We start from the raw sequence: 24,570 nt of genomic DNA, 5'->3' as shown, positions 1-24,570 counted from the left end.
TGCGTGGCACGGCCAAAAAAGAAAAAAAAAAAAGACTTAGCATTCTTATTTTTACTACATAATAGTGCTCTTCTTCCAGTGTTAAAATATAAAAAACAATAGTAGAGGGCTTCCCTGGTGGCGCAGTGGTTGAGAGTCCGCCTGCCGATGCAGGGGACACACGTTCGTGCCCCGGTCCGGGAAGATCCCACATCCCATGTGCCACGGAGCGGCTGGGCCCGTGAGCCATGGCCACTGAGCCTGCGCGTCCGAAGCCTGTGCTCCGCAACGGAAGAGGCCACAACAGTGAGAGGCCCGCATACCGCCAAAAAAAAAAAAAAAAAACAATAGTAGATAAAGTAACAAATTATGTTAAAATTAAAAGGCCTAAAACTAGTGAAATATTAAATGCCAAATTCTAGCTCTTTGATCCCTGACCCGACTTAGACAAAAATTATTTTTACATAACTTACACCTATCCTACATCTTTGACTTACATTCTTTTAGATATGTTATCATTAGGTTTAAACCTTTTGTTTTTGTTTTATTCCTCATTAAAGGAAATAAAGATAATAAAACTGACTAGAGTGGGGAGTTAGGAATTAACTACATAATTTCAGAAATCAATTTTAATGAAATAGGTTTCTTTCTATTATTAAGTACAGATATTTAGATATTTTTATGTCAAGCAACCCTAAGACATCTTCAGAAAATATGAATGTAAAATTAAGTTGAAAAAATTTACATGTTATAAAAATAAGTTAACCATCCCTGGCCTCTTGTAATATCAGGGTAGTTTCTCTTAACATCAGTCCTTAGAAAAATCTCACTGTGATGCCAAGTCACATTTAGACAGAAATTCCAGTCCTTTTAAGGAAAAAACAGAACTGGAAATGGCCATTTCTATTTCTCCTCTAGAAAAAAAATAATACTGTCAGGTGGATTCTCTTTTCCTTTCATGTGCTTGTTTCCCCTTCATTTGTTCATCAAATCAGTTGTCACTCATAAGTAAGCAAACTCTTCATGGATGGTTAACTTCTTGTCAAGTGTTGCCATGCATGATGATGAAAAATAATAGTTAGGTTTGCATTCAACCTTTGAGTTGGATCAAACTCGATTTGTAATGCAAAAGAGCATTATAATTAAACCTCCTAGGCACTTTAATTAGTTGTTTAGAAAACAACACCATATATAGAAACATAATTCAATTTGTTCAACAATTATCTATTAAAAATCTAAATTCCAGGCACTATGTTAAGTCCAGATAATGCAAGGATGAATAAAATAAAACCCCACCCCATGCCTCTCACTGTGTAGTGCAGGAGAGGGACAGATAAACAATGTGGTACATTTTCTCCTTTACTGGCTCTTTTGTAAGCTTGCGTTCCTTTGTCAATTCCTTGAATATGAACTTTCTTTAGAGTGTTTGTCTCTGACCCTTTTCAGATCTTACACATTCACTTCAGATAACCTCATACATGCCAATTGTTTCAAGTACCAACTATTAAGTGATTTCTAAATCTGTATCTTTGCCCAGACCTTGCCTGAGCTCCAAACTCTTACAACAAATGTATACCTGCTGCTAGTAAATTTAACATGACCAATATTAAACTTATTTTTTTACTTCTACAATATTCATTTCCTCTACGTCCTCTTGAATCTGTCCCTTGTTTGCCATCCCCACTGCTATGATTTTAATTTAGGTCTTTATTATTACCTTCCTGGATTATTGTAAAGGCTTCCCTCCCCCAATTAGCATCTTTACATCCATTTTCCAATTTCATACCGAAGTTATCTGTTCAAAATTTGATATTAACGTTCCTGCATACAACTCTTCAGTAGTATTCCTCATAATCTCCAGATAAAATTCAAACTCCTTGATATGTCATATAAGGCCCTTTATAATTGGCCGCTATGTATTCTTTTTTTTCTGACTTTATTGAGGCATAATTAATAAATTAAAATTGTGTATATTTAGGGTATACAACATGATGATTTAATATACATATACATTGTGAAATAATTACCATAATCAAGCTAATTAATACATCTATCACTTTATAGTTACTCTGTGTATGTGTGTGTATGGTGAGAATACTTAAGATTTACTCTTTTAGCAAATTTCAAGTATACAATACAGCATTATTAACTACAGTCACCATGCTGTACTTTAGATACCCAGAATTTATTCATCTTATAAATGAAAGTTTGTACCCTTTGACCAACATCTCCCCATTTTGCCAGTACATGTTTTTTAAGATTAAGCTTAAGAAGCTCTCCTCCATGAAGACATTTCTGGTGTCCACTTCTCCCTTTCCCTAACTGGGTTAAGTATCCTTCCTCCATGTCCCCATAGCACTTTGTTCATTTGTTTTATAATAGCAAGGACTGACATATTTGATCACTCTCTCTTATAAATGCCCTAATAAACAACATGGGTATAAAAAGCTGAGTGATCTAAACGTGAATCACTGTAAATTGAGTTTTGAGTCAAATGTGGCCTGTAATTCTCTTACTCAAGATAAGCGATTTCTCCCCAGAAAAAAGATTAGAAACTCATTCTCACTATACTTTAAATGTTATCTTTTCCAAGGATGTTTGCATTTTAATGAGCAAACCTTCATAGTTCATTCTGATTTCAACTAGATACACCTCTAACTATTGAATTTCATAGGGGTGAGAAGGACTGAAAGGCTTTCACAGTTCTCTGAAATCCCAAATATTTTGCCTCTGCAAATACTCTGACACCTACAATTATAGAAGCCTGTAGAGGAATGCCCATGTTTCCTAAGAGAGATCCAGAACCACTGAATCTATGAGGCAGTTTGCTACTGTAGGATCTCTAAAATTACTTTTTATATGTCTGTGAAGGTTCAACAATAATCCCAGAAAACTAAGAATAAATCATGTATACAGAAGTGCTGGTAGTGATGCTCTCAAGGTCATACATATAGGGTAACTCTGTGAAGTAATGTTACAATATAATATATTAAATACTTATAATATTACAATAAAAAGGTAACCTGGAGATCAGGTAGTCTCTCTTACTTTAAAGACAAAGGAATTTAGGACCAAAGAGGTGTAATAATGTTCTTAGAGTTAGACAAATTGTTATGATTAAAAACAACTAGAACCTAGGATTCTTGACTCCTAGTTTACTGTTCATTCCATTATAGCAGAGTACGTCTCAAATCAGTATGAAAATTATTCTTCTAAAGTAAGTGCCTAGATGTGTAAAGTGTATTGTTTGTTTGTTTTAATCTATTTTGACTACAGGTGAATTTTCTATTGTCTCTGGCCTGCCCTTTAGCATATCTACTATTTTCAGCTCCTATCTGCAAGCAAGGCCTTTAAGGAGCAAGTGCTCCACTGATTATAAATACTTTACTCTGGTTTCTTGGGAGAGGAATACCAATAGAAGATAATATTTGCAAGACTACCATTTATGATTCATCTTTGCTTATAAAATGCATGACATGAACACATTACAAATTCACACTTGGTACAGTACTAGCTACTGAAAGGCAGATTAAAATATTCTAGAATTCCTTGTAATCCCCAATATCGTTCAATTAACAATGGAAAAACTATAATCTTTGAATAGAAAGGATTCTGCTTTCTTAAGAGCATTATTTTATAAGCGCTAGGCTTTTTTTTAAGATTTCATGACCAAAGACTTTAGCATCGCTGACCTCAGTTCTTTGTATTTCCACAGAAGACTTAAGCAATTCTAGACAAGGAAGCTTTAAGTTTACTGAACTCAGTTTAAAGCAGTGAAGTATCCTTTTTAGAATATTGACCACAACAGAGGTAGTTCTCCCTTGTCTCTGACCTAAAGCAAGATATATTTATAATATATTTTAAAAGAAAATATATATATATGAAAATATATAATGATATGCATAGAAGGAGGTATGAAATAGGAAGATTAGTCTGCCTGGTTGTGACATAGGAATAATTCGGCCAGCATTATAGGTCTGATTCCTCTGCGAGTTAATTTTACTCAATTGTGTACCTATAAAAAGAACTCCCCCACACAAGGGGGCTTTCTGAGTGCCTAAACAGTCATAATATCTAGTTGAGAAGTTACTGCTGCCTGGCTCCTTTTCTAAAACCGCGTGCCCAAAGTTTATTCAACATTAATACTTGGGCTCCACCTATGGGCAAAGAGAAGAGATGGTTTAACATCTATCTAAGTATTTATATGTATGCAAGAGAGACTGCCCCATGTGATAAAGTAATTTGCAGCACTACTATATACTCTTGAAGTTCCAAAGTCGATCATTGAATGAAATGTAATATTGACTGCTTGGAAGAGCTATCCATTGTCTAATCCATGAATCCTACTGAGATATGTGGATATAGTTGCTGCTGTAGCAGAGCGGTGTACCTGACGTTTATTCCTTCAGTTCACAAGTATTTGCTGCCAGCTGGGAGTCCTTACCATTTTCTAATCAATTGTGTATTTCTCTTCAAATCCTTTCCCTTGCCTTAGGCTTTTAGAAAAAAACTTGAAGTAATGCATGTTTTTCTCTTTGAAGAGACATAAGTTCTGCTGGTAGGTTAACTTGATACCAACTCCAAAAGCAGAACTAATCCAGTAGGGATCTAATTTACCTTAAAGATAGAAATCCCTATATTTAGCATGAGTACAAAATAAAAATCTGGCCAATTTTCTATTACTAGATTTATATTGATAAGCTTAAGCATGAAGCTGTTCTTTCTTTCCAAATGAAATGTTTTATTTTTCTTTCCAGGATATTTTAAAGATCTGTAAAGACCAGATGGTATATGTGTGCTTCAAATATGACTTTTCTTGACTCTTCTATATATAGCTATATGTTAAAATGAGAGAAATAACCTTTTTTTAAAAAATCTCTTATTCTTGCCCTTTAAAAAATAAGTTTACTGAAATACAATTCATATACAGTATAATTCACCCACATAAATTATACAGTTCAGAAGTTTTTAGTATATTCACAGATATGTACAGCCATCACCACAGTCAGTTTTAGAACATATTCACCTCAAAAAGAATCCCCATCCCCTTTAGCTATCATCCTCCTCCTATCCCCACAGCCCACCATTCAGCCTTAAGCAACCATTAGCCTACTTTTTATCTCTATGGATTTACCTATTCTGGACATTTCACATAATGGGATCATATAATATATGGTCTTTTATTACTGGCTTTTTCTACCTAGAATAATATTTTCAAAGTTCATCCATGTTGTAACATGTATCAGTATCTCATTCCTTTTTTAAATATTACTGTAGTAAAAAAAAAAACATATAACATAAAATTTATCATCTTAGCCATTACAGTTCAGTGGCATTAAGTACATTCACATTGTTGTGAAACATATCTCCAAAATTTTTTCATACTGGATACCTGAAACTCTTTACCCATTAAACAACAACTCCCTTTTTCCTCCTCATCCCAGCCCCTGGTAACCACCACTCTACTTATTATTTCTAATAATTTGACTACTTTAGATATGTTATATAAGTGTAATCATGCAGTATTTGTCTTTTTGTGGCTAGCTTATTTCACTTAGTATAATGTCCTCAAGGTCTGTTCATGTTATGCCATGTGACAGTATTTAGATATATACACCACATTTGTTAATCCATTCATCTGTTGATGGACATTTGGGATGCTTCCAACTCTTGACTATTATGAATAGCCGTACTATATGAACATGGGTGTACAAATATCTCTTCAAGACCCTGCTTTCAATTCTTTGGGATATATACTCAGAAGTGAGATTGATGGATCATATGGTAGGTCTATTTTTAATTTTCTGAGGAAACTTCTTCAGTTTTCCATGCTGGTTGCACTATTCTACAATCCTACCAACATTACATAAAGATTCCAATTTTTCTACGTTATCATCAACACTTTTTATTTTCTGATTTTTTGATAGTAGCCGATTTATGGATGTGGGGTGATATCTCATTGTGATTTTGACTTGCATTTTCCTGTTAATTAGTGATGTTGAGCATCTTTTCATATGTTTATTAGCTATTCATACATCTTTGGAGAAATGTCTATTCAAGTCCTTTCCCATTTTTAAAAGTTTGTTAATTTTAGTTCATTTGTAATGTTCTGTTAGTTTCAAGTGCACAGCGAAGTGATTCAGATATATATATGTGTGTGCGTGTATATATATATATATATATATATATACTCAGATATATGTGTGTATATTCTTTTTCAGATTCTTTTCCATTATAGGTTATTAAAAGATATTGAGTATATTTCCCTTTGCTATATAGTAGGTCCTTGTTGTTTACCTGTTTTATGTGTAGGAGTGTGTATACGTTAATCCCAAACTCCTAATTTATCTCTCCCCCCACACGCTATCCCCTTTGGTAACCATAACTTTGTTTTCTATGTGAGTCTATTTTGGTTTTGTCAATAAGTTTATTTGTATCATTTTTTTAGAGTCCACATATAAGTAATATCATATGATATTTGTCTTTCTCTGAATGACTTACTTCACTTAATGTGATAATCTCTAGGTCCATCCATGTTGCTGCAAATGGCATCATTTCATTCTTTTTTAAGGCTGAGTAATATTCCATTGTGTATATACACCACTTCTTTATCCGCTCATCTGTTGATGGACAGTTTAGGTTTCTTCCATGTCTTGGCTATTATAAATAGTGCTTCTATGAATATTGGGGTGCATGTATCTTTTCAAATCAGTGTTTTCTCTGGATATATGACCGGGAATGGGATTGCAGGATCATATGGTAACTCTTATTTTTAGTTTTTTAAGGAACCTCCGTACTCTTCTCCACAGTGGCTTCACCAATTTACCCTCTCCAGCATTTATTATTTGTAGACTTTTTAATGATGGCCATTCTGACTGGTGTGAGATGATACTTCATTGTAGTTTTGATTTGCATTTCTCTAATAATTAGTGATATTGAGAATCTTTTCATGCGCCTGTTGGCCATCTGTATGTCTTTTGTGAAGCAATGTCTGTTTAGGTCTTCTTCCCATTTTTTGATCAAGTTGTTCAGTTTTTTTATATATATATTAAGCTGTATGAGCTGTTTATATATTTTGGAAATTAATCCCTTGTCAGTAGCATCATTTGCAAATATTTTCTCCCAGTCCATGGCTTGTCTTTTTGTTTTGTTTATGGTTTCCTTTGCTGTGCAAAAGCTTTTAAGTTTAATTAGGTCCCGTTTGTTTATTTTTCTTTTTATTTCCATTACTCTAGAAGACAGATCCAAAAAAATGTTGTTGTGATTTGTGTCAAAGAGTGTCCTGCCTGTGTTTTCCTCTAGGAGTTTTATAGTATCTGATCTTACATTTAGGTCTTTAATCCATTTTGAGTTTAATTTTGTATACGGTGTTAGAGAATGTTCTAATTTCATTCTGTTACAAGTGGTTTCCCAGCACCACTTATTAAAGAGACCATCTTTTCTCCATTGTATATTCTTGCCTCCTTTGTGGTAGATTAATAGACCATAAGTGTGTGGGTTTATTTGTGGGCTTTCTATCCTGTTCCATTTATCTACAAGTCTGTTTTTTGTGCCAGTACCATACGTTTTGATTACTGTAGCTTTGTAGTATAGTCTGAAGTCAGGGATCTTGATTCCTTCAGCTCCATTCTTCTTTCTGAAGGTGGTTTTGGCTATTTGGCATCTTTTGTGTTTCCATACAAATTTTTCAATTTTTTGTTCTAGTTATGTGAAAAATGCCATTGGTAATTTGATAGGATTGCATTGAATCCATAGATTGCCTTGGGTAGTATGATAATTTTAACAATATTGATTCTTCCAATCCAAGAGTACGATATATCTTTCCATCTGTTTGTGTCATCTTCAGTTTCTTTCATCAGCGTCTTATAGTGTTCAGAGTACAGTCTCTTGCCTCCTTAGGTAGGTTATTCCTAGGTATTTTATTCTTTTTGATGTGATGGTTTCCTTAATTTCTCTTTCTGATCTTTCATTGTTAAGTGTATAGACATGCAACAGATTTCTGTATATTAATTTTGTATCCAACAACTATACTGAATTCATTGATGAGCTCTAGTAGTTTTCTGGTAGCATCTTTAGGATTTTCTATGTATAGCATCATGTCATCTGCAAACAATGACAGTTTTACTTCTTTCCCAGTTTGGGTTCCTTTTATCTCTTTTTTTTTCTCTGATGGCTGTGGCTAGGACTTCCAAAACTATGTTGAATAAAAGTGGCCAGAGTGGTCATCCTTGTCTTGTTCCTGATCTTAGAGGAAATGCTTTCAGCTTTTCACCATTGAGTGTGATGTTAGCTGTGGGTTTCTTATAGATGGCCTTTATTATGTTGAGGTATGTTCCCTCTGTGCCCACTTCTGGAGAGTTTTTATCATAAATGGATGGTGAATTTTATCAGAAGCTTTTTTCTGCATCTGTTGAGATAGTCATATGGTTTTTATTCTTCACTTTGTTAATGTGGTATATCACATTGATTGATTTGCAGATATTGAAAAATCCTTGCATCCCTGGGATAAATCCCACTTGATCATGGTGTATGATCCTTTTAATGTATTGTTGGAGTCAGTTTGCTAGTATTTTCTTGAGGATTTCTGCATCTATGTGCATCAGTGATATTGGCCTGTAATTTTCTTTTTTTGTGATATCTTTGTGTGGTTTTGGTATCAAGGTGATGGTGGCTTCATAGAATGAGTTCAGCAGTGTTCCTTCCTCTGCAGTTTTTTGGAATAGCTTCAGAAGGATAGGTGTTAACTCTTCTTTGATCATCTTTACGATGATTACCATGAACACTTTCTCGGGTAGATTGACTATCTCCACATCACTTAGTTCTCCTTCTGAGGTTTTATCTTGTTCCTTTGTCTGAAACATCTTCCTCTGTTGCTTCATTTTGTCTAAATTGCTATTTGCATTTTTATGTATGTGGTAGATTGGTTACATTTCTTGACCTTTGAGAAGTGGCCCTCTGTAGGAGATGTCCTATGTGTCCCAGAAGTGCACTCCCTTCTTGTCACCCAAGGGCCAGGGGGCAGCTGGTCAGTATCTGGCCTTTGTTCGTGGACTCAATCTGCCAGCTGCAGGACTATAGTTTTCTTGCCTCTGGTGTCTGTCCCCTGGTAGATTAGGATGGTCTAGAGGCTAGTGCAGGCTTCCTGGCAGGAAGAGTTGGTGCCTGCCCCCTGGTGGGTGGAGCTGGGTCTTGGTCTTCTGGGGGGCAGAGCCATGCTTAGGGACATGTCTAGAGGTGGCTGTGGGCTCAGGAAGTCTTTAGGCAGCCTGGCTGCTGATGGGTGCAGCTGTGTCCCTATCCAGTTTGTTGTTTGGCCTGAGGCATCCCAGCACTGGAGCCTACATGCTGTTGGTGGGGCCAGGTTTTGGTGGCAAAATGTCAGCCTCCAGGAGAGCTCACACAGATGAATCCTCCCTGATATATCCGCCACCAGTGTCTCTGTCCCCAGGGTGGGCTATAGTCACCCCTTGCCTCCCCAGGATACCTTCCAAGACCAGCAGGTACGTCTGGCTCAGGCTCCTATCAAATTACTGCTTTTGCCTTTAGTCCTGGCGTGTGTGAGATTTTGTGTGTGCCCTTTAAGAGTGAAGTCTCTCTAACACAACACTGTGAAACAATTATACTCCAATAAAGATGTATTAAAAAAAAAAAAAAGAGTGAAGTCTCTATTTCTCCCAGTCCTGTGGAGCTCCTGCAATCAAGCCCCACTGGCCTTCAAAGCCAAGTGCTCTGGGGGCTCCTATTCCTGGTGCCTTTCCCATTTTTAATCGGGTTATTAGATCTGTTTGTTTTTGAGTTGTAGGATTTCTTTATGTATTCAGGAGATTAACCCCTTATCAGATATATGATTTGCAGATATTTCTCCCATTTTGAAGTTTGCCTTTTCACTCTGTTGATAGTATCCTTTGATGCACAAGAGTTTTTAAGTTTGATGTTGTCCCCTGTGTCTGTTTTTGCTTTAGTTGCCTGTACTTTTGTTGTCATATTCAAGAAATCATTGCCAAATCCAATGTCATGAAGCCTTTCCTCAGTGTTTTCTTCTAAGAGTTTTATAGTTATTTGTTTTACATTTAGGTCTTTAATCTTTTTTGAGTTAAGTTTTGTATATGGTGGAAGATAAAAGAGTCCAGCTTCATTCTTTCAAATGTGGCTATCCAGTTTTCCCAACATCATTTTTTGAAAAGGTTATCTTTTTCCCATTGACTGGTCTTGATATCCTTGTCAAAGGTCATTTGACCATATACGTGAGTGTTTATTTCTGGTCTCTCTATTCTATTCCGTTTGTATTAGACAGAGTTCTCCAGAGAAATAGAACCAACAGAATGTATATAGGAAGAGATTTATTATGAGGAATTGACTCACATGATTATGGAGGCTGAGAAGTCCCATGATTTGCCATCTGCAAGCTGGCGACCCAGGAAAGCTGATGTTATAATTCCAGTCCAAGTCCAAAAGGCTGCAAACCAAGGGAGTTGGTATAAAGCCCATTCAAGGGCAAGAGAAGACCAACGTCTCAGGTCAAACAGGCAGGCGGAAAGCAAAAGGGACAATTTTTTTCCTCCACCTTTTTGTTCTATTCAGATGCCCAGTGGATAGAATGATGCCACCCACAATGGGGAGGGTGATATACTTTATTGATTCCAACAATTCAAATACTAATCTCATCTGGAAAAACTCTCACAGACACACCCAGAAATAATGTTTAATCTAGGTATCTCATGGCCAGTGAAGATGATACATAAAATTAACTATCAAACCATTGGTCTATTTGTCTGTCTTTATGCTAGTGCCACTCTGTTTTTCTTACTGTAGCATTGTAATATGTTATAAAATCAGGAAGTGTGAGTCTTACAACTTTGCTTTCTTTATAATCATTTTGGCTGCTCGGGGTCTCTTGAGATCCCATATGAATTTTAGGATGAATTTCTCTATTTCTGCAAAAAATGCCATTTGCATTTTTATTGAGATTACGTTGAATCCATAGGTGGCTTTGGATGGCATGGGCACTAAGAATATTATGTCTTTCATCCATGAACAAAGGATGTCTTTCCATTTATTTGTATCTTCTTTATAATTTCTTTCAGCAATGTTTTATAGTTCCCATTAATACCTCACTCCTTTTTATGGCCAAGTAATATTTCGTTTTATGTATATACCATGTTTTATTTATCCATTCATCAATTGATGGACTGTTGGATTGTTTCCATCTTTTGACTGTTAATGAATAATGCTGCAATTAGTATTTGTGTACAGGTTTTTACATGGACATATGTTTTCATTTCTCTTAGATTTGTCCTTGCCTTTTAAGAAGAACTGAATTTAAATAATAGCGGAGACTCCTGTGGAAGTCTAGGCTGCTAAAAGTCATTTTAAATATAACCTGTATTTGTTGCTTTGATTAGCCATAAATGAAAAATACAGTTCTCTTTCTTCAGAAACTTAAGAAACCAAACACATACTTTTCTCACACTCACCACCTTGATAACTCCTACACACAATTTTGCAAATACTTGCTGATATATTACTAACTGAATATACAAGAGTAGTATTCAGAGGGGCAATAATCAAGGAGAACCTACTGTCTTAAATGGGGTCTTGAAATAGGTGATAGACATTTATTGATAACAAAAAGGAAGATGATAGTCCAGGTTTAGGCAAGTCATGACTGTAAGCATGGAGGTGAGCATCCATTACACACACAAAAAAACGACTTGCTTAGAGGAGTCTAAGTGGGAAATAATGCGAGTAGAAGTTAGCAAGATGTCCTTCTCCATTTTATGTATTCTCTGGATGAAATTGTTTGTATTTGATTGATATGACTTATTCTCTATTTACCTGACATTTCTTTCCCTCCTTAGTTCTAATCATTAATGTACTCAATCATTGACTCAGTCATTCAACAAACATTTACTGGGTGCCTTTTAAGTATCAAGCACTATGCTTGGTACTGGGGATGCAATGGTGGGTGAGATATGCTGTGACAACAAGGAATTCACAACCTGATGGAAAAGTCAAGATAGTTTCACAAACAACCGTAATGTAATGTGGAAAGTGTACCATAACAGATGGATACAAATGTTTTAAGAATATGAAGACTAAGTACAATCCCTCCAAACCATTCTGTATCTTGTCACTAGGCAAGTTCATAAAAAGTTCCATTAGCTCTGAAGAGACTTAAACACTGCTGGGAGGTTAACTTGAAGTCATTACTCTGCTTAAAAATCCTACATAGGATTCCCATTTTCATAAGATTAAGTTTAAACTCCCTCGATCCTGCTTCCGTTGTCTAAAATGTCCCCTCCTTTCTCCTACTTGGTTCTTACTTCAAACTGTAAAACTCAGCATAGATACCTCATCTAGGAAGATTTTCTTGATGTTCCACAAATTGTTGGTTAGGTGTTTTTTTCTGTATGCTTCTGATATTGCCCTGATCATATATCTGTCACTGCCCATATCATACTATCTTGTAATCATATTTTTATTTTTCCATATCCCCCTCTCTCACATGCACTGTTACATGTGAATTCCTTGCGGAAATCAGCCAGGTCTTACTAGTATTTTTGTCCCCAGTGTCTAGCATATAGTAGGTTCCGAGTGTTTGATGAATGGATAAATCAATTGGTCAATGAACTAACTTTTCCTGTTTAGAGACAGAAGACCAAAGACATGACATCTGAGCTGAAACTTAAAGGTTGCCTAAGATTCACTAGGGGGAGAAAAGAAGAAGGAAAAAAGGTATTCCTGTCCAAGGCAACATTATTTGCAATGGCATAGAAATAAGAAAAAGCCCACTATGTTTAAGATGTGGCAAATCATTCTTTGTCCAGAAACTGGACACTTGTCAGAAATAAAGCTCAATCTCAGTATAAACATTTTTCAAATTACGCTAGGCAAGTCTTATGCTAGCACTACAGAATTCTTAAAATAGGATCTGTGTATTATTTTGTAGCCTAATGAAGCTTGGATAGATTGTAGCATTTAAATAACTCACTTATAGGATGTAAAGAAAAGGGAACCTCCTCATACACTGTTGGTGGGAATGTAAATTGATTTAGCCTCTGTGGGAAATAGGATGGAAGTTTCTCAAAAAACTAAAAACAGAACTACCATATGATCCAGCAATTTCACTCCTGGGTATATATCCAAAAAAGCAAAAACACTAATTCAAAAAGATACATGCACCTCAGTGTTCATGGCAGCATTATATGTGATTGCCAAGATATGGAAGCAGCCTAACTGTCCATCAGGAGATGAACAGATAAAGAAGATGTTACACACACACAAACACACACACACACTGGACCACTACTCAGCCATAAAAAATAATGAAATTTTGCCATTTGCAGCAACATGAATAGACTTGGAGGGCATTATGCTAAGTGAAGTAAGTTAGAGAAAGACAAATACTGTATGATATCACTTATATGCAGCATCTAAGAAATACAACAAATTAGTGAATATAATAAAAAAGAAGCAGACTCACAGATGTAGAGAACAAGCTCGAGGTTACCAGGGTGGGGAGGAAGGATGGAAGGGGCAAGTTAGGGGTAGGAGAGTAAGAGGTACAAATTATTAGGTATAAAATAAGCTACAATCATATATTATACAACACGGAGGATATAGCCAATATTTTGTAATAACTATAAAGGGCGTATAACCTTTAAAAATTGAAAACCACTATATTGTACACCTGTAACTTACAGAACATTTAAAGCAACTATACTTCAATAAATAGTTAAATAAACTCACTTATTCTTGTCATATGTACATCTTCTCAATCCAGAGTTATTATTTGAGCCTCCTCAGATTTGAGGGCTATTTCTTAGTGTTTATGTGTATGGTAGGATGGGGGTAGGGGGTCAATTATTATTGGAAACTTATGGAACAGAGTTTTTATTTTAGTTTCCAGAATCTAATTTTGTCAAATTATGATTGAGTAGACTCTATACCTTAGGAACCCTCCAGAGTGGAATTGCACAGTAAGATATATGAGTAACTCAGGCATTAAAGGGAGAAATCAAGTCAGCTGATACTCTTTTCTCTAAATTGGCTGTCAATGAGAACTTAGTTAACTTATGTTAAGCCACTACGATATCTACAACTGTCAGTATCAACAGTCTTTCAAACTTAGCACAGAGTGTTCAACCTCTTTCTTTCTGGAATACAGGAATAAAAAGAGCCATGATGAGCATGTATCACTTCTCTTGGGCTACTGGCAAGGACTTAGGAAGGAAAAATAACATGTGCTAGCTGTTGATGCCATCAGTTCTTTGTAGTTTTTTGTGATGGTGGTAACACATACATAAAATAAGATTTACCATTTTAATTGTGTTTAACTACAGTTCAGTGACATTAAATACATTTACATTATTCTGCAGCTATCATTACCATCTATCTCCAAAACTTTTTCATCTCCCCACACTGAAACTCCATACTCATTAAAAAATAACTTCCTATTCCTCCCTCTCCCCAGCCCATGGCAACCAAAATTCTACTTTTTGATACTATGATTTTGATTTTGAATATTCTGATTACCTCATATAAGTGGAATCATACAATATTTGTCCTTTTGTGACTGGCTTAATTCACTTATTTTCACTTATTTTATAATGTCTTCAAGTTTCATCCATATTATGGCATATGTCAGAATTTCCTTCCTTTTTAAGGCTGAATAATATTCTTATATGTACATACTACATTTTGTTTATCCATTCATCTGTCAGTAGACACTTGGGTTACTTCCACTTTTTGACTACTGTATTGTGAATAATACTGCTATAAAAATAGTGCACAAATATCTGTTCAAGTCTCTGCTGTTAATTCTTTTGAATATATACCTGGAAGTGGAATTGCTGGATTATATGGTAATTCTATGTTTAATTTTTTGAGGAATCACCTTGTAGCTTTTTTAAATGTCAGGGAAACAGAGGAAGAGCAGTAAATGGAGAGTATGTAGCTATTGCCATTGTAGTAATGATTGACGCTCTAAGATCTAAATTTCAATCCTACCTTAGCCACCTGTGAAATATATGACCTTGGATAAGTTACTTACCCTGTTTAAACTTCTCTTTTTTCATCTGTAAAATGAATATAATAATGCTTTACTAGATTTTTTAAGGATTAAATGAGATTATATATGTATATAATATTACTTAGTAATTTATAAAATGCTATATAAACATTTACTAGATTAACTGCACCAGCTGCCAGAAAAACTCAGCTCTGGTGCTATATTTGATTATTAACCACTGTTACTGAGCTATTCCAAATCCCAGAAAATTATTCTCTTAGGATCTGAACTGGCATAGCACTTATATTTTCATTTGGCACACCAGACCAGAATAGTTTCAGATAAGGAGCTACCCCAGGTAGTTTATTGTGACCCTGGGCAGATGCCATGGGGCTCACTACCAGAGACTACCTTATAGCTTCAGGTTCATTTGGGAGTTAATGTTGTATATATGAATACAAACCAGACCCTCTGGTCCTACCATTTCCCTGGTCTTACAAAGTATGGTCCATAGCTACAGAATAGCTTCAACCTCCTGGGAGTACCTACAGCTAGAATCTGCTAAGAAGTTCTCCCTTCCAATTCAGGTGTCGCTTTCCTTAAAAAGAAAGGGTCAATATCACTATCACTGTGGATCAGAGTACAAAATTTAAAATCTGTCTGTCCTTACTTCTTTGTCCTGGAATCTGGAGACCAGAGTCTCTAGGTGGCTAAGAAGGACAAAGCTAAAAACAAAAAAGAAACAAACAAAGACTCATCTAGCTCTGGAAACAATGGAATTTTCTAAATTTATACAAACATCTTATGTAAATCAAGTTCTATATTACTTATAGTCTTTGGAGAGAAGCTTGATTTTTTTTCCTCCTTCTCTTCCTCCTTCTCTATCTCCTATTAATTATTCTGTTACTTCTTTAGAATAATAACAATAGTAATAATAATAATAATAAGGACAGATTCTAACTAGAGGATTTAGAGAATTGGTCATGACTCTTGAAACTTTTATTCTTTTCGGCAGTAAATCAAACTCCTGAGCTTTAACCAAATGTGATTGTCATCCAGAGTGGATGAACAGTGGTTTGAATAGTCACTTCACACAATAGGTCAATGGTGCTCTTCTTATAGTCACTAATTTTTTGAGGTTAATAAAGCCAAAATTTTGGCTAAAGTTAAATAGAATGATAAGGAAGCTCCTTTCTTTTCTTTACTTTTCTCTTCTAAAGGAAAAAAAGCTCTAAAAATTACATGTGATCATTGTAGAAAACTTGGAAATTTTCATAAAATTATAGCAAAGGGTATAAAATTATACATAATTCTAACATACTGCAGTAAACAAATACTTTATATTTTCATGTATGCCTTTCCCATCTTTTTCCATTGCTCTATATACATATATCTTAACATAGTTAGGATTATACATTATATGTACAGTTCTGCATGTTTTTAAAATGTTTGTCATAAGAATTTTCCTGTGTCAGTGAATATTTTTCATAAATATTACTGTAGCCTGTATAATATTTTATCAGAAGGATACATCATTGTCTGTTTAAATTTCTGTATTGTTAAACTTTTGATTTCTTTCCATTTCTCACTAATGTAAGCAACTCTGAAATAAACATGTACAGAAAGATTTATCCATTTTCTTAAGATAGATTTCTAGAAGTGAAATTACTGGGTCAATGACTATGACTGTTTAAGAATTTACTTTTTAAAGAAAATCATCTTTGGATTGTTAAAGGATTAATGACACATCAACTTGAACACATCTTTGATGACTGTGTAGCTACTCATATTCAAATAATCCCTGCAAGCATTGCTATTAATTGACTGAATCTTAATCTTTCATTTCAGACACTAGGATGCATCTCTTCCTTCTGTCACCTATTCCTTGGGATAGAAATCAGGAGATCTGACTGAGCCCTTATACGAGCCTTGTCAGACAAGTACATATGTCCATCTTGTTTAGGACTACCTGTTTAACCCACTGCACGTAACATCCATATTTTCCTTCTTTTCTCTTACAGATGGAATGGGGCGAGTCCTTGCTCAAGATGTATATGCAAAAGACAACCTACCCCCGTTCCCAGCATCAGTAAAAGATGGCTATGCTGTCCGAGGTAAATATTTTGGTTTTCTTGAGTATCAACATACTCACATTGTAATTTTTTTTTTCAGATTTTTGGCTCAGCCCAGGTACCTAATGACTATTACATCTATTTCCCCCTTGGCTGTCAAAATAATTTTATTCACAGATAACAATGTTAACCTACACCTATATATTTTCCAGCACAATCTTGATTAAAACTTTTCAGTGACAGTACTATAGTTACTTGAAAATTCTTACTTACAAATAAATATGTAGAGGTTGATAAAGACACTGTATCATGATTTATTCTTTCGGCCTCTACACATACCAGATGGCAGACAGTCTCGGTCTGGAAATCCAAATGTTTTCTAGTTGAAAACATCTATATGGTCCAAGAAAGGAGAGATAACTCCCAACACAGGGATAAAGTGGGGAAGTTTTTTTCTCCTGCTTTAAACTCAAACATCAATAAGGGCTTCATAGAAAGCAAGTATGAGGGAAACCTCTAATTCCGTAGAAGATTCCATATTTCAAGGCTCTGAAGCCCCAGATGGTACCAGCAGCTCATGCCTTTAGAGTTGCCTGGGATTGCATAAAGCTCAAAAGCAAATACTAAGTAGCATTTGCCTGCCTAAAGTCCAATCTACGAAAGAACCCAAAATGAAAATGCAACTGAATTGCTTAGAAACTATTATTGGTTATTAACTCAAGGCTGGTATCATTGAAGAAATATCTAAAAACATTTCGCAGTTTATCAGAGCTGTTAAGGCCAATTCCTTTTTAATGGTCATTTATGGAGTCCCTTACTTGATTTTTTGGTTTTGGATTTTTTTTTTTACTCTATCTAGCTATTAAAATAATTTCCTCTTTCTTGTAATTAAATACATTCATTGACCTCCTCCGTGTTCCATTGCCATCTCTTAGCAGTATCTTTCTCTGTTGGAGACAGTAGAACAAATGGTTAAGATTATGGATTTTGAGTGATAAAAAAGTGAGTGATAACGAAGTAAGAGTGATCTGGGTTCTAGCATCAGTTCCATCTATGTAACTTTGAGCAAATCACTTAAACTTTTTGAGCCTTGGTTTTCTCATCTATAAAATGGTGATAATTATAACAGTATTTATCCCAACTGGTTATTGTGAGAATTAAGTGAGACTGTAGAAGGCCTTAAAGTATATGGCAAACACACACATACCAAAAAAGCACTCAATAGTTGTTTTTTTAATGTTTAATAATAGTACCTATTATTACTATTATTATTACTTTTTATTCTTTTATTATTATTATCACATTTTCTTAAACCATCTCTGAAAAAAGGATAACATTTATCTAAACTGTTATTCTCATAAAATGGTGGAGAGATTAATTCCTACTAGTGTATTCTTTCTCAGGAAACTGTCTTAAATGCACCTCATTCAGCTCTATCTCACAAATTAGAGTATTCTGAAAATATAAATAACAAATCCCCAATGCCTCCTATGTTTTCTCTTCCAAATTCATTTCTTCTATAGTGTTTATTATAATGAATATTATCCAGAAAGAAAATTATTTTAGTCTTTTGATAGCCTCACTGGCTCTTGTTTCTTATTCCCTCTAAAATGTAAATTCTGTTTGAACTTATAATTGGTAGCCATATTGGATTGCTATGAAATGATGAATTCTTACTTCCAGAGTAGAACAAACAACTACAGCAGATGAAACACCAAAAGAACAAGAAAGTCTATTTTTTTATATTCTTGGTAATGTAAAGTAAGAGAAAGTGAGAAAATAAATTATATTAGGCAGAATTATTCTGAAACAGTAAGTTGTTCTGTGATTATTAGATGAGGTAGCAGCAGCTCAATAAAAAGAAACTATTGCTTTTAGCTTTTCTAGTTAGCCCATGTGAGCCAGGAAAGAGCCTTTCTGCAACTGTAGAATCTATCAAAGAAATTTATATATAAAATTACCATTTAGTATATCATATTTATTCTTTTGTTTTAGAGTGATGGTGTTTTTAGTTATTTCACACACATACGCAAACACACACACACACAAACATTTAAAATGACATCTCACGGTATAAAATGTTCAACAGATAATCCACCATGCAGCTAATTCACATTATTTCTTTCCTGTGAAACGTTGCTAGTTCTCTAAGATATGGAATGTATAACAGAGACATAACACATAACAGATAACCATCATGGATATGGTTAAATTTCAAAGTAGGAATGACTGGTTAATTATGTTCAACATCATAATTAAGACAGCAGAAGTCATCAGTGAACAAAAAGCCATGGTCTTAGTCTTTTCTGTGTTATAATACCAACCCCAGGCAGTGTTTTGGTAAAGAATATCCTTGAGGCTATTGTTGTGGCTCTCTACCTCTCTACTTTGTATACCTTCTTCTCTCCACCCCTTCTTCCTTTACTCCCATTCCTTTCTCCCCACTCCCTTTATTCTCCTTGTTTTTCTTCTCCTCTGCCTTTGCCTTAGGCCTTCCAGTAATAACCAGTGGCACCTGTGAGCATTGCTAACCCTCTAGGTGTAAAGAGGTTGCTAACTTGCTCTGGATCACTAAGCATTAGCCAGTATCCTTGAGAAACATGTGGGATAAAACTCCAAACCAGTTGGAGGATCACTTGCTTTAAGGTATGTGGGTTGAAAAATCAAGACAGTAACAAATAGCTAAAGAAATAAGAAATAGGAACAGCTTTTAAAAAATAAGAAAGAATAGAGTATAAAGAAGACAGGAATCAAGTGATGATGATGTAAACTAATAAACCTAAAACTACATTCAGGAGGGAATGAATTTGAATGAGGAAAGCAGAGAAAAGAAAATGAAAGTAGCATTTACCAGTTAGAAGCAATACAATAGTTTTATTCATATTCTTGAGGAGTTATTTCTCCCTTCACACTGATTAAGCCAACCATCTTCTTGATGCATTCACACGCTCCTATAGAGATGTGGGTGCCCATTGTCTCACAATTGCTTCTTAGATGTTAATAAAGGTAAAAATATCTCAGAATACCAAATTCACTCTCTTGAAAATGTTCAATTTGAAAGGCTTATCACTTCAGGATTAGTTTGGGGATTATTTAAGAAAAGGGAAAATTATAAACAAGCCAGTAATTATTTTGAGAACCATGTGCAACAAACAATTCTGGAAAATTATATTAAGAGAAATCCTTGCCATTTAGGTTAAGTAAATATTAAAGCTTTTTCTTTTATACATTCTGATTAAATACATGCTAATGGAAAATACAGAAAATCAAAAAGAACATTTTAACCCATTATCTCACTGTCTAGCTACTATTAACATTTTGTTGTACTTCCTTCCAGTGTGTTAAAATGCATACTAAAATTCGGTATAACCTTTTTGATTTTGAGCTAGTTCTTATTCTGTCACAAAAGTCATGTTTTAGAGTTTCTGTTTTGTCCATTTAAATCCTGTTTGGCCATAGCTGGTTTTCCAACTCATTTGACAGCCAATGGCCTTCCACTGTAGGACACTTTGGGTGAAAAAGAAAGCCTTATGATATAGGAGTATTACTCATGTGATCAGAGAGATAATTTGGAATAATTAATTTAAGTTAATCCCAAAAAGCTTAAAATAATGTATTTAAGGAAATAATATATCTTTTCCCAATACTAACAATATATGGGCATTTTTCTCCTGGAAGATGATGGTAAAGAATATAAAATGCCTTCTCATTCATCTGTTCTACTCCTTGCTCCCTGCTTTCCAGGCAGCAGATTTAAAATTCCAAACAACTCACCTGATTTAATCCCTCAGTATAACTGCAGCAAGTATTAATCCTGTTGTGCTAGTCTTGTCACCTACCCTTGCCACCACTCCAAACTCGTTCTACAATGTTAATTTTAGTATACACATAAATATCAATTACCCTTTTGCCTATCATCCAGTCTTAGACAGTTTGGTTCCATAATTAGAGATAAACAGAATCTTAGTCCCTCTGCCTTAGTCCTCTGTTGAAGAACAGAGGTGCCTAGTACCTCTGAAAGTTATGCTATCTATGGCCTCTGTTTATTCAGTCCTAACATGGAAATGATGAGGCTTTTGTTATTGAAAATAAGTGAATAGCTTATAAAGGATTTCAAGAGATCTAAAGAGAGCTCCCACATGGCTGGAAAATGAAAATGAGGGATAATTCTAGGGCAAATGGCTTGAGGATGATCATTTTCTATACACTGCTACGATGAATAGTTATCCAATGGTATCAATTCTATATCAAATGATATAATCAGAAATCTTCAAATAAAGACTAAAAGTGTTTTCCGGACATCAAAAAGGTGGAAGTGGGAGCAGTTTCAGGGTCTAGCATTAAGCATTATACAGTGCATTTGCTGTTAGGATTTGGTTTATATTGCTTTTATCTCTTCCTTCAAATTAAATTCTACAGTTACAAAACAGAAAAGAAAACTTATTAACAGAAATGCCAGGATTAGTGGGGGGAAAGAGTCTAAGCCTTTACAGAAATCCTTGGAATCCATCCATCTTTTCTAATGGCATACTGTGGCTTACTTAATTTCTTTCCAAGCTTTAGCTTCATCTGCCACTGTACCTCCACTTCTGCCCCCTCCCACCCAAGCTGGTAGAATTCATCTTGAAAATGGCAGCTTTTCTTTTACCTGTCTCTTTAATAGATATTTTAAAATAAATATCAGTAAGTTAGGTAGATTGATCGTTACTTTTCTGTCTTTATAATAAATAGTTAGCCTTGGTGTTGATGTAAAATCAGGACTTCTGTTGTAGTTCACTAATTTTTTATTTCTTAAGTTTTCTCTTAGTCTGAATTTGTCTGTATTCCGTTCAGTCTTACAGTGCTCTGCTCCTCAGAAAGGGTAGTCCGTGAACCAGCTGCATAAGCATCAGCTTGTTAGACATGTAGAACCTCAGGGCCTGTCCCAGACCTACTGAATCAGAATCTGTATTTTAAGAAGATCTCCAGGTGATTTCTATGCACATTAAGGGTTGAGAAGCACTGTTATAAGGGAAATGGTAAAAATGACTCCTCCGTTGGTACCAGGGACTTTCTATAATGTTGGTTGACTGAGCCTTCCTTAGCTAGCAATATAGAGGCATGTTTCCCAGGTGGAAATTTTCAGGGCAAAGTGGAGAACATAGTTAAAGTGAGATATATTCTCTCCCCAGTCAGTGTACCTTCCTTGGCAACAAAGCACCTTGCTTCTTAGAATCACTTAAAGGCTCTTTCAGTTGCTGGCCTCCCTGACACTCTATACCAACCTTGCCCTGGATTATCTCTAGCCACTCATTATATAAGGACATTTGTTTGGAGCATTTGTGCAGAACACTGATATGAGCATTTTGAGTGTGTGTATATTTGCATGTGTGGGGAACAGGAGACAAGAGGAAGACTGAAGGGCAGAGGGTTTCAAAAAAGAAATAAAGGAAGTGATCCCTACCTACCACACATTTATAAAATTATTTAAGAAAATTTACAAAGCACAATACTAATGTGTACAAGACAGTTTACAGACTTCCCACCTAAGTATTATGGAAGTGCCAAATTCATTTCTTTATTTTATCAAATATTTACTGAGCATCGGTGATGAGCTAGGCACTATGCTAGACATAATATAAGTTGTATAGAATTAAACAGAGCAGTCTTTCTGAACATTCTAAAACTGGTGAATGTTGACTCGTATTTTGAAGAAAACAATATACATGAACCAGCAGAAAATAGAAGACATTCAAAATACAGCATTTTGCAGTGGAAAATATTATTTATTGTTCATTCATGCATGTGTCTTTCTACAAAGATTCTTAGGAGCCACACTCATTCGTTTCTTGAACTTTCGAATACTTCGTATATTGAACATTTATTGAATACGTGTTATTCAGCAGGTACTAGGAATTTCCCTGAGACAAATAAGCAAGTGATTACAAATACATTAGGAAGCCATAATTAGAGTTATATCAGGAATACACTGTGGAAACAAAAGAAGAAGTAGGTGACTCTTGAGGGAAAGGAAGTCAGATATGACTTCCTAGAGAAGGTGACACTTAAGCTGAGTCTTAAAAGCTAAGAAGTCTTTAACCAGAAGGCAGGGAGAAGAAAAGGACACTCCAAGCGGTGAGAGTAGCATATGTTATGGAGCTGAAATATGAGTCATCTTGGTATTCTCAGGTACTCCTGAGAGTAGCTAGACTATAGGATGGAGGGAGTACATGAACCAGAGCCTTTACACATACTGTTTTCTTTAGGTGAATATCTATAGATGAAGCATTTTCACTTCCTCTCTGTCTCTCTCCCTCTCCCTCTCCCTCCATCTCTCCCTCTCTCCCCATCTCTCCCTCTTCCCCCCACCCCATCTCTCCCTCTCCTTTTCCCTCTCCCTCTCCCCTGTCCCCACATATTTTTGCCTACTTAGCTCTTCCTCATCCTTCATATTCAAATCATAAATGCTTTTACCAGGGTGGCTTTCCCTGACCCTCCAGTGTAGTTCAGGTACTTTCAGTGTATGCTCTCATAAAACTGTGTTCCTTTCCTTTAGAATGGTTTTCTTAATTTGTATTTAAATACAAATTTGTATTTATATACAAATTTATATGTTCGTTAATGTGACTATTTGATTAATATCTATCTCCCTCACTACATCGGTGGCTTTAAGAGTTTTGTTTTCACCACACCTATAGAAAGACACACATTAATACATTAGACATCACAAACCAATGATATACATATATAACATATACAATGCATATAAATATATATGCATGCATATATATAAAGAAAGATAAGTTTCTTGACACAATTTTCACCTTTACCATGTGTGACGAGATATATTTTCTGTTCTTTTTCTTTACAAGATGATTTTACAGCCCACCTCTATTTGTGATCTAGAGTTTGAAAAACATTGCAACAGACTGACACTGCATTAGAATAGAAACAATATCTAGTTTTACTCTCTATGCTGTCCCAGCATCTAATATAACACTAAGGGCACAGAAGACACTCAGTAGAAATTTAGTGAATGAATGAAAAAAAAACCTTAAAAGGTATTATTTTTAAAGTATGGTTATTCCCATTTTTATCAACAAGCAAACTGAAGGTTAGAGAAAGTTTTAGTAATTTGCTGAAAGTCCTGAGGCTAATAATAGGCAGAACCAGGATTCAGATTTAGCTTTTACTCTAAAACCATGCTAATCTTCCCTTGAGCAAGAACTTAAAAGAGAAAACATCTAGGTTGCTTATGGGAGGTGGAAAGCTGGTAATATCTCTAGCAGAGAAATAATCAAAACTAAGTTTATTCAGTTTTGAGATGCAGTTAGTGCAGAACTCTGAAAGATAATTGACTTTTTAATTTTCTACAGTAAGAAAATTATGATTAACTTTAAAATACTGCAAAAATAAGTGTGAGGATAGATGAAACAAAATTGGTAAAATGTTGATAATTGTTGAAGCAGTGATTTCTATGTCTGTTTTAAATTGTTTCATTAAAAAAAAAAAAAGAGGAAAGTAAAAAGA

General features: G+C 35.1%; 1 protein-coding gene across 3 annotated transcripts in view; it reads left to right on the top strand.

The window, feature by feature from the left end:
- The window catches only part of GPHN (gephyrin), a 609,285-nt gene that overhangs the window by 489,642 nt on the left and 95,073 nt on the right, over positions 1-24,570 (top strand). For all 3 annotated transcript variants that reach the window (XM_060095976.1, XM_060095978.1, XM_060095977.1), the window contains one exon: positions 17,011-17,103. In XM_060095976.1, the coding sequence (XP_059951959.1) occupies positions 17,011-17,103 (93 nt within the window). The remainder of the gene's footprint in view (positions 1-17,010; positions 17,104-24,570) is intronic.

The sequence above is a fragment of the Mesoplodon densirostris genome, chromosome 4 (assembly GCF_025265405.1).
Source record: "Mesoplodon densirostris isolate mMesDen1 chromosome 4, mMesDen1 primary haplotype, whole genome shotgun sequence".
Lineage (NCBI taxonomy): Eukaryota > Metazoa > Chordata > Mammalia > Artiodactyla > Ziphiidae > Mesoplodon > Mesoplodon densirostris.
Note: the sequence above shows the minus strand (reverse complement) of the source record. Positions and strands in the feature narration are given on the sequence as shown.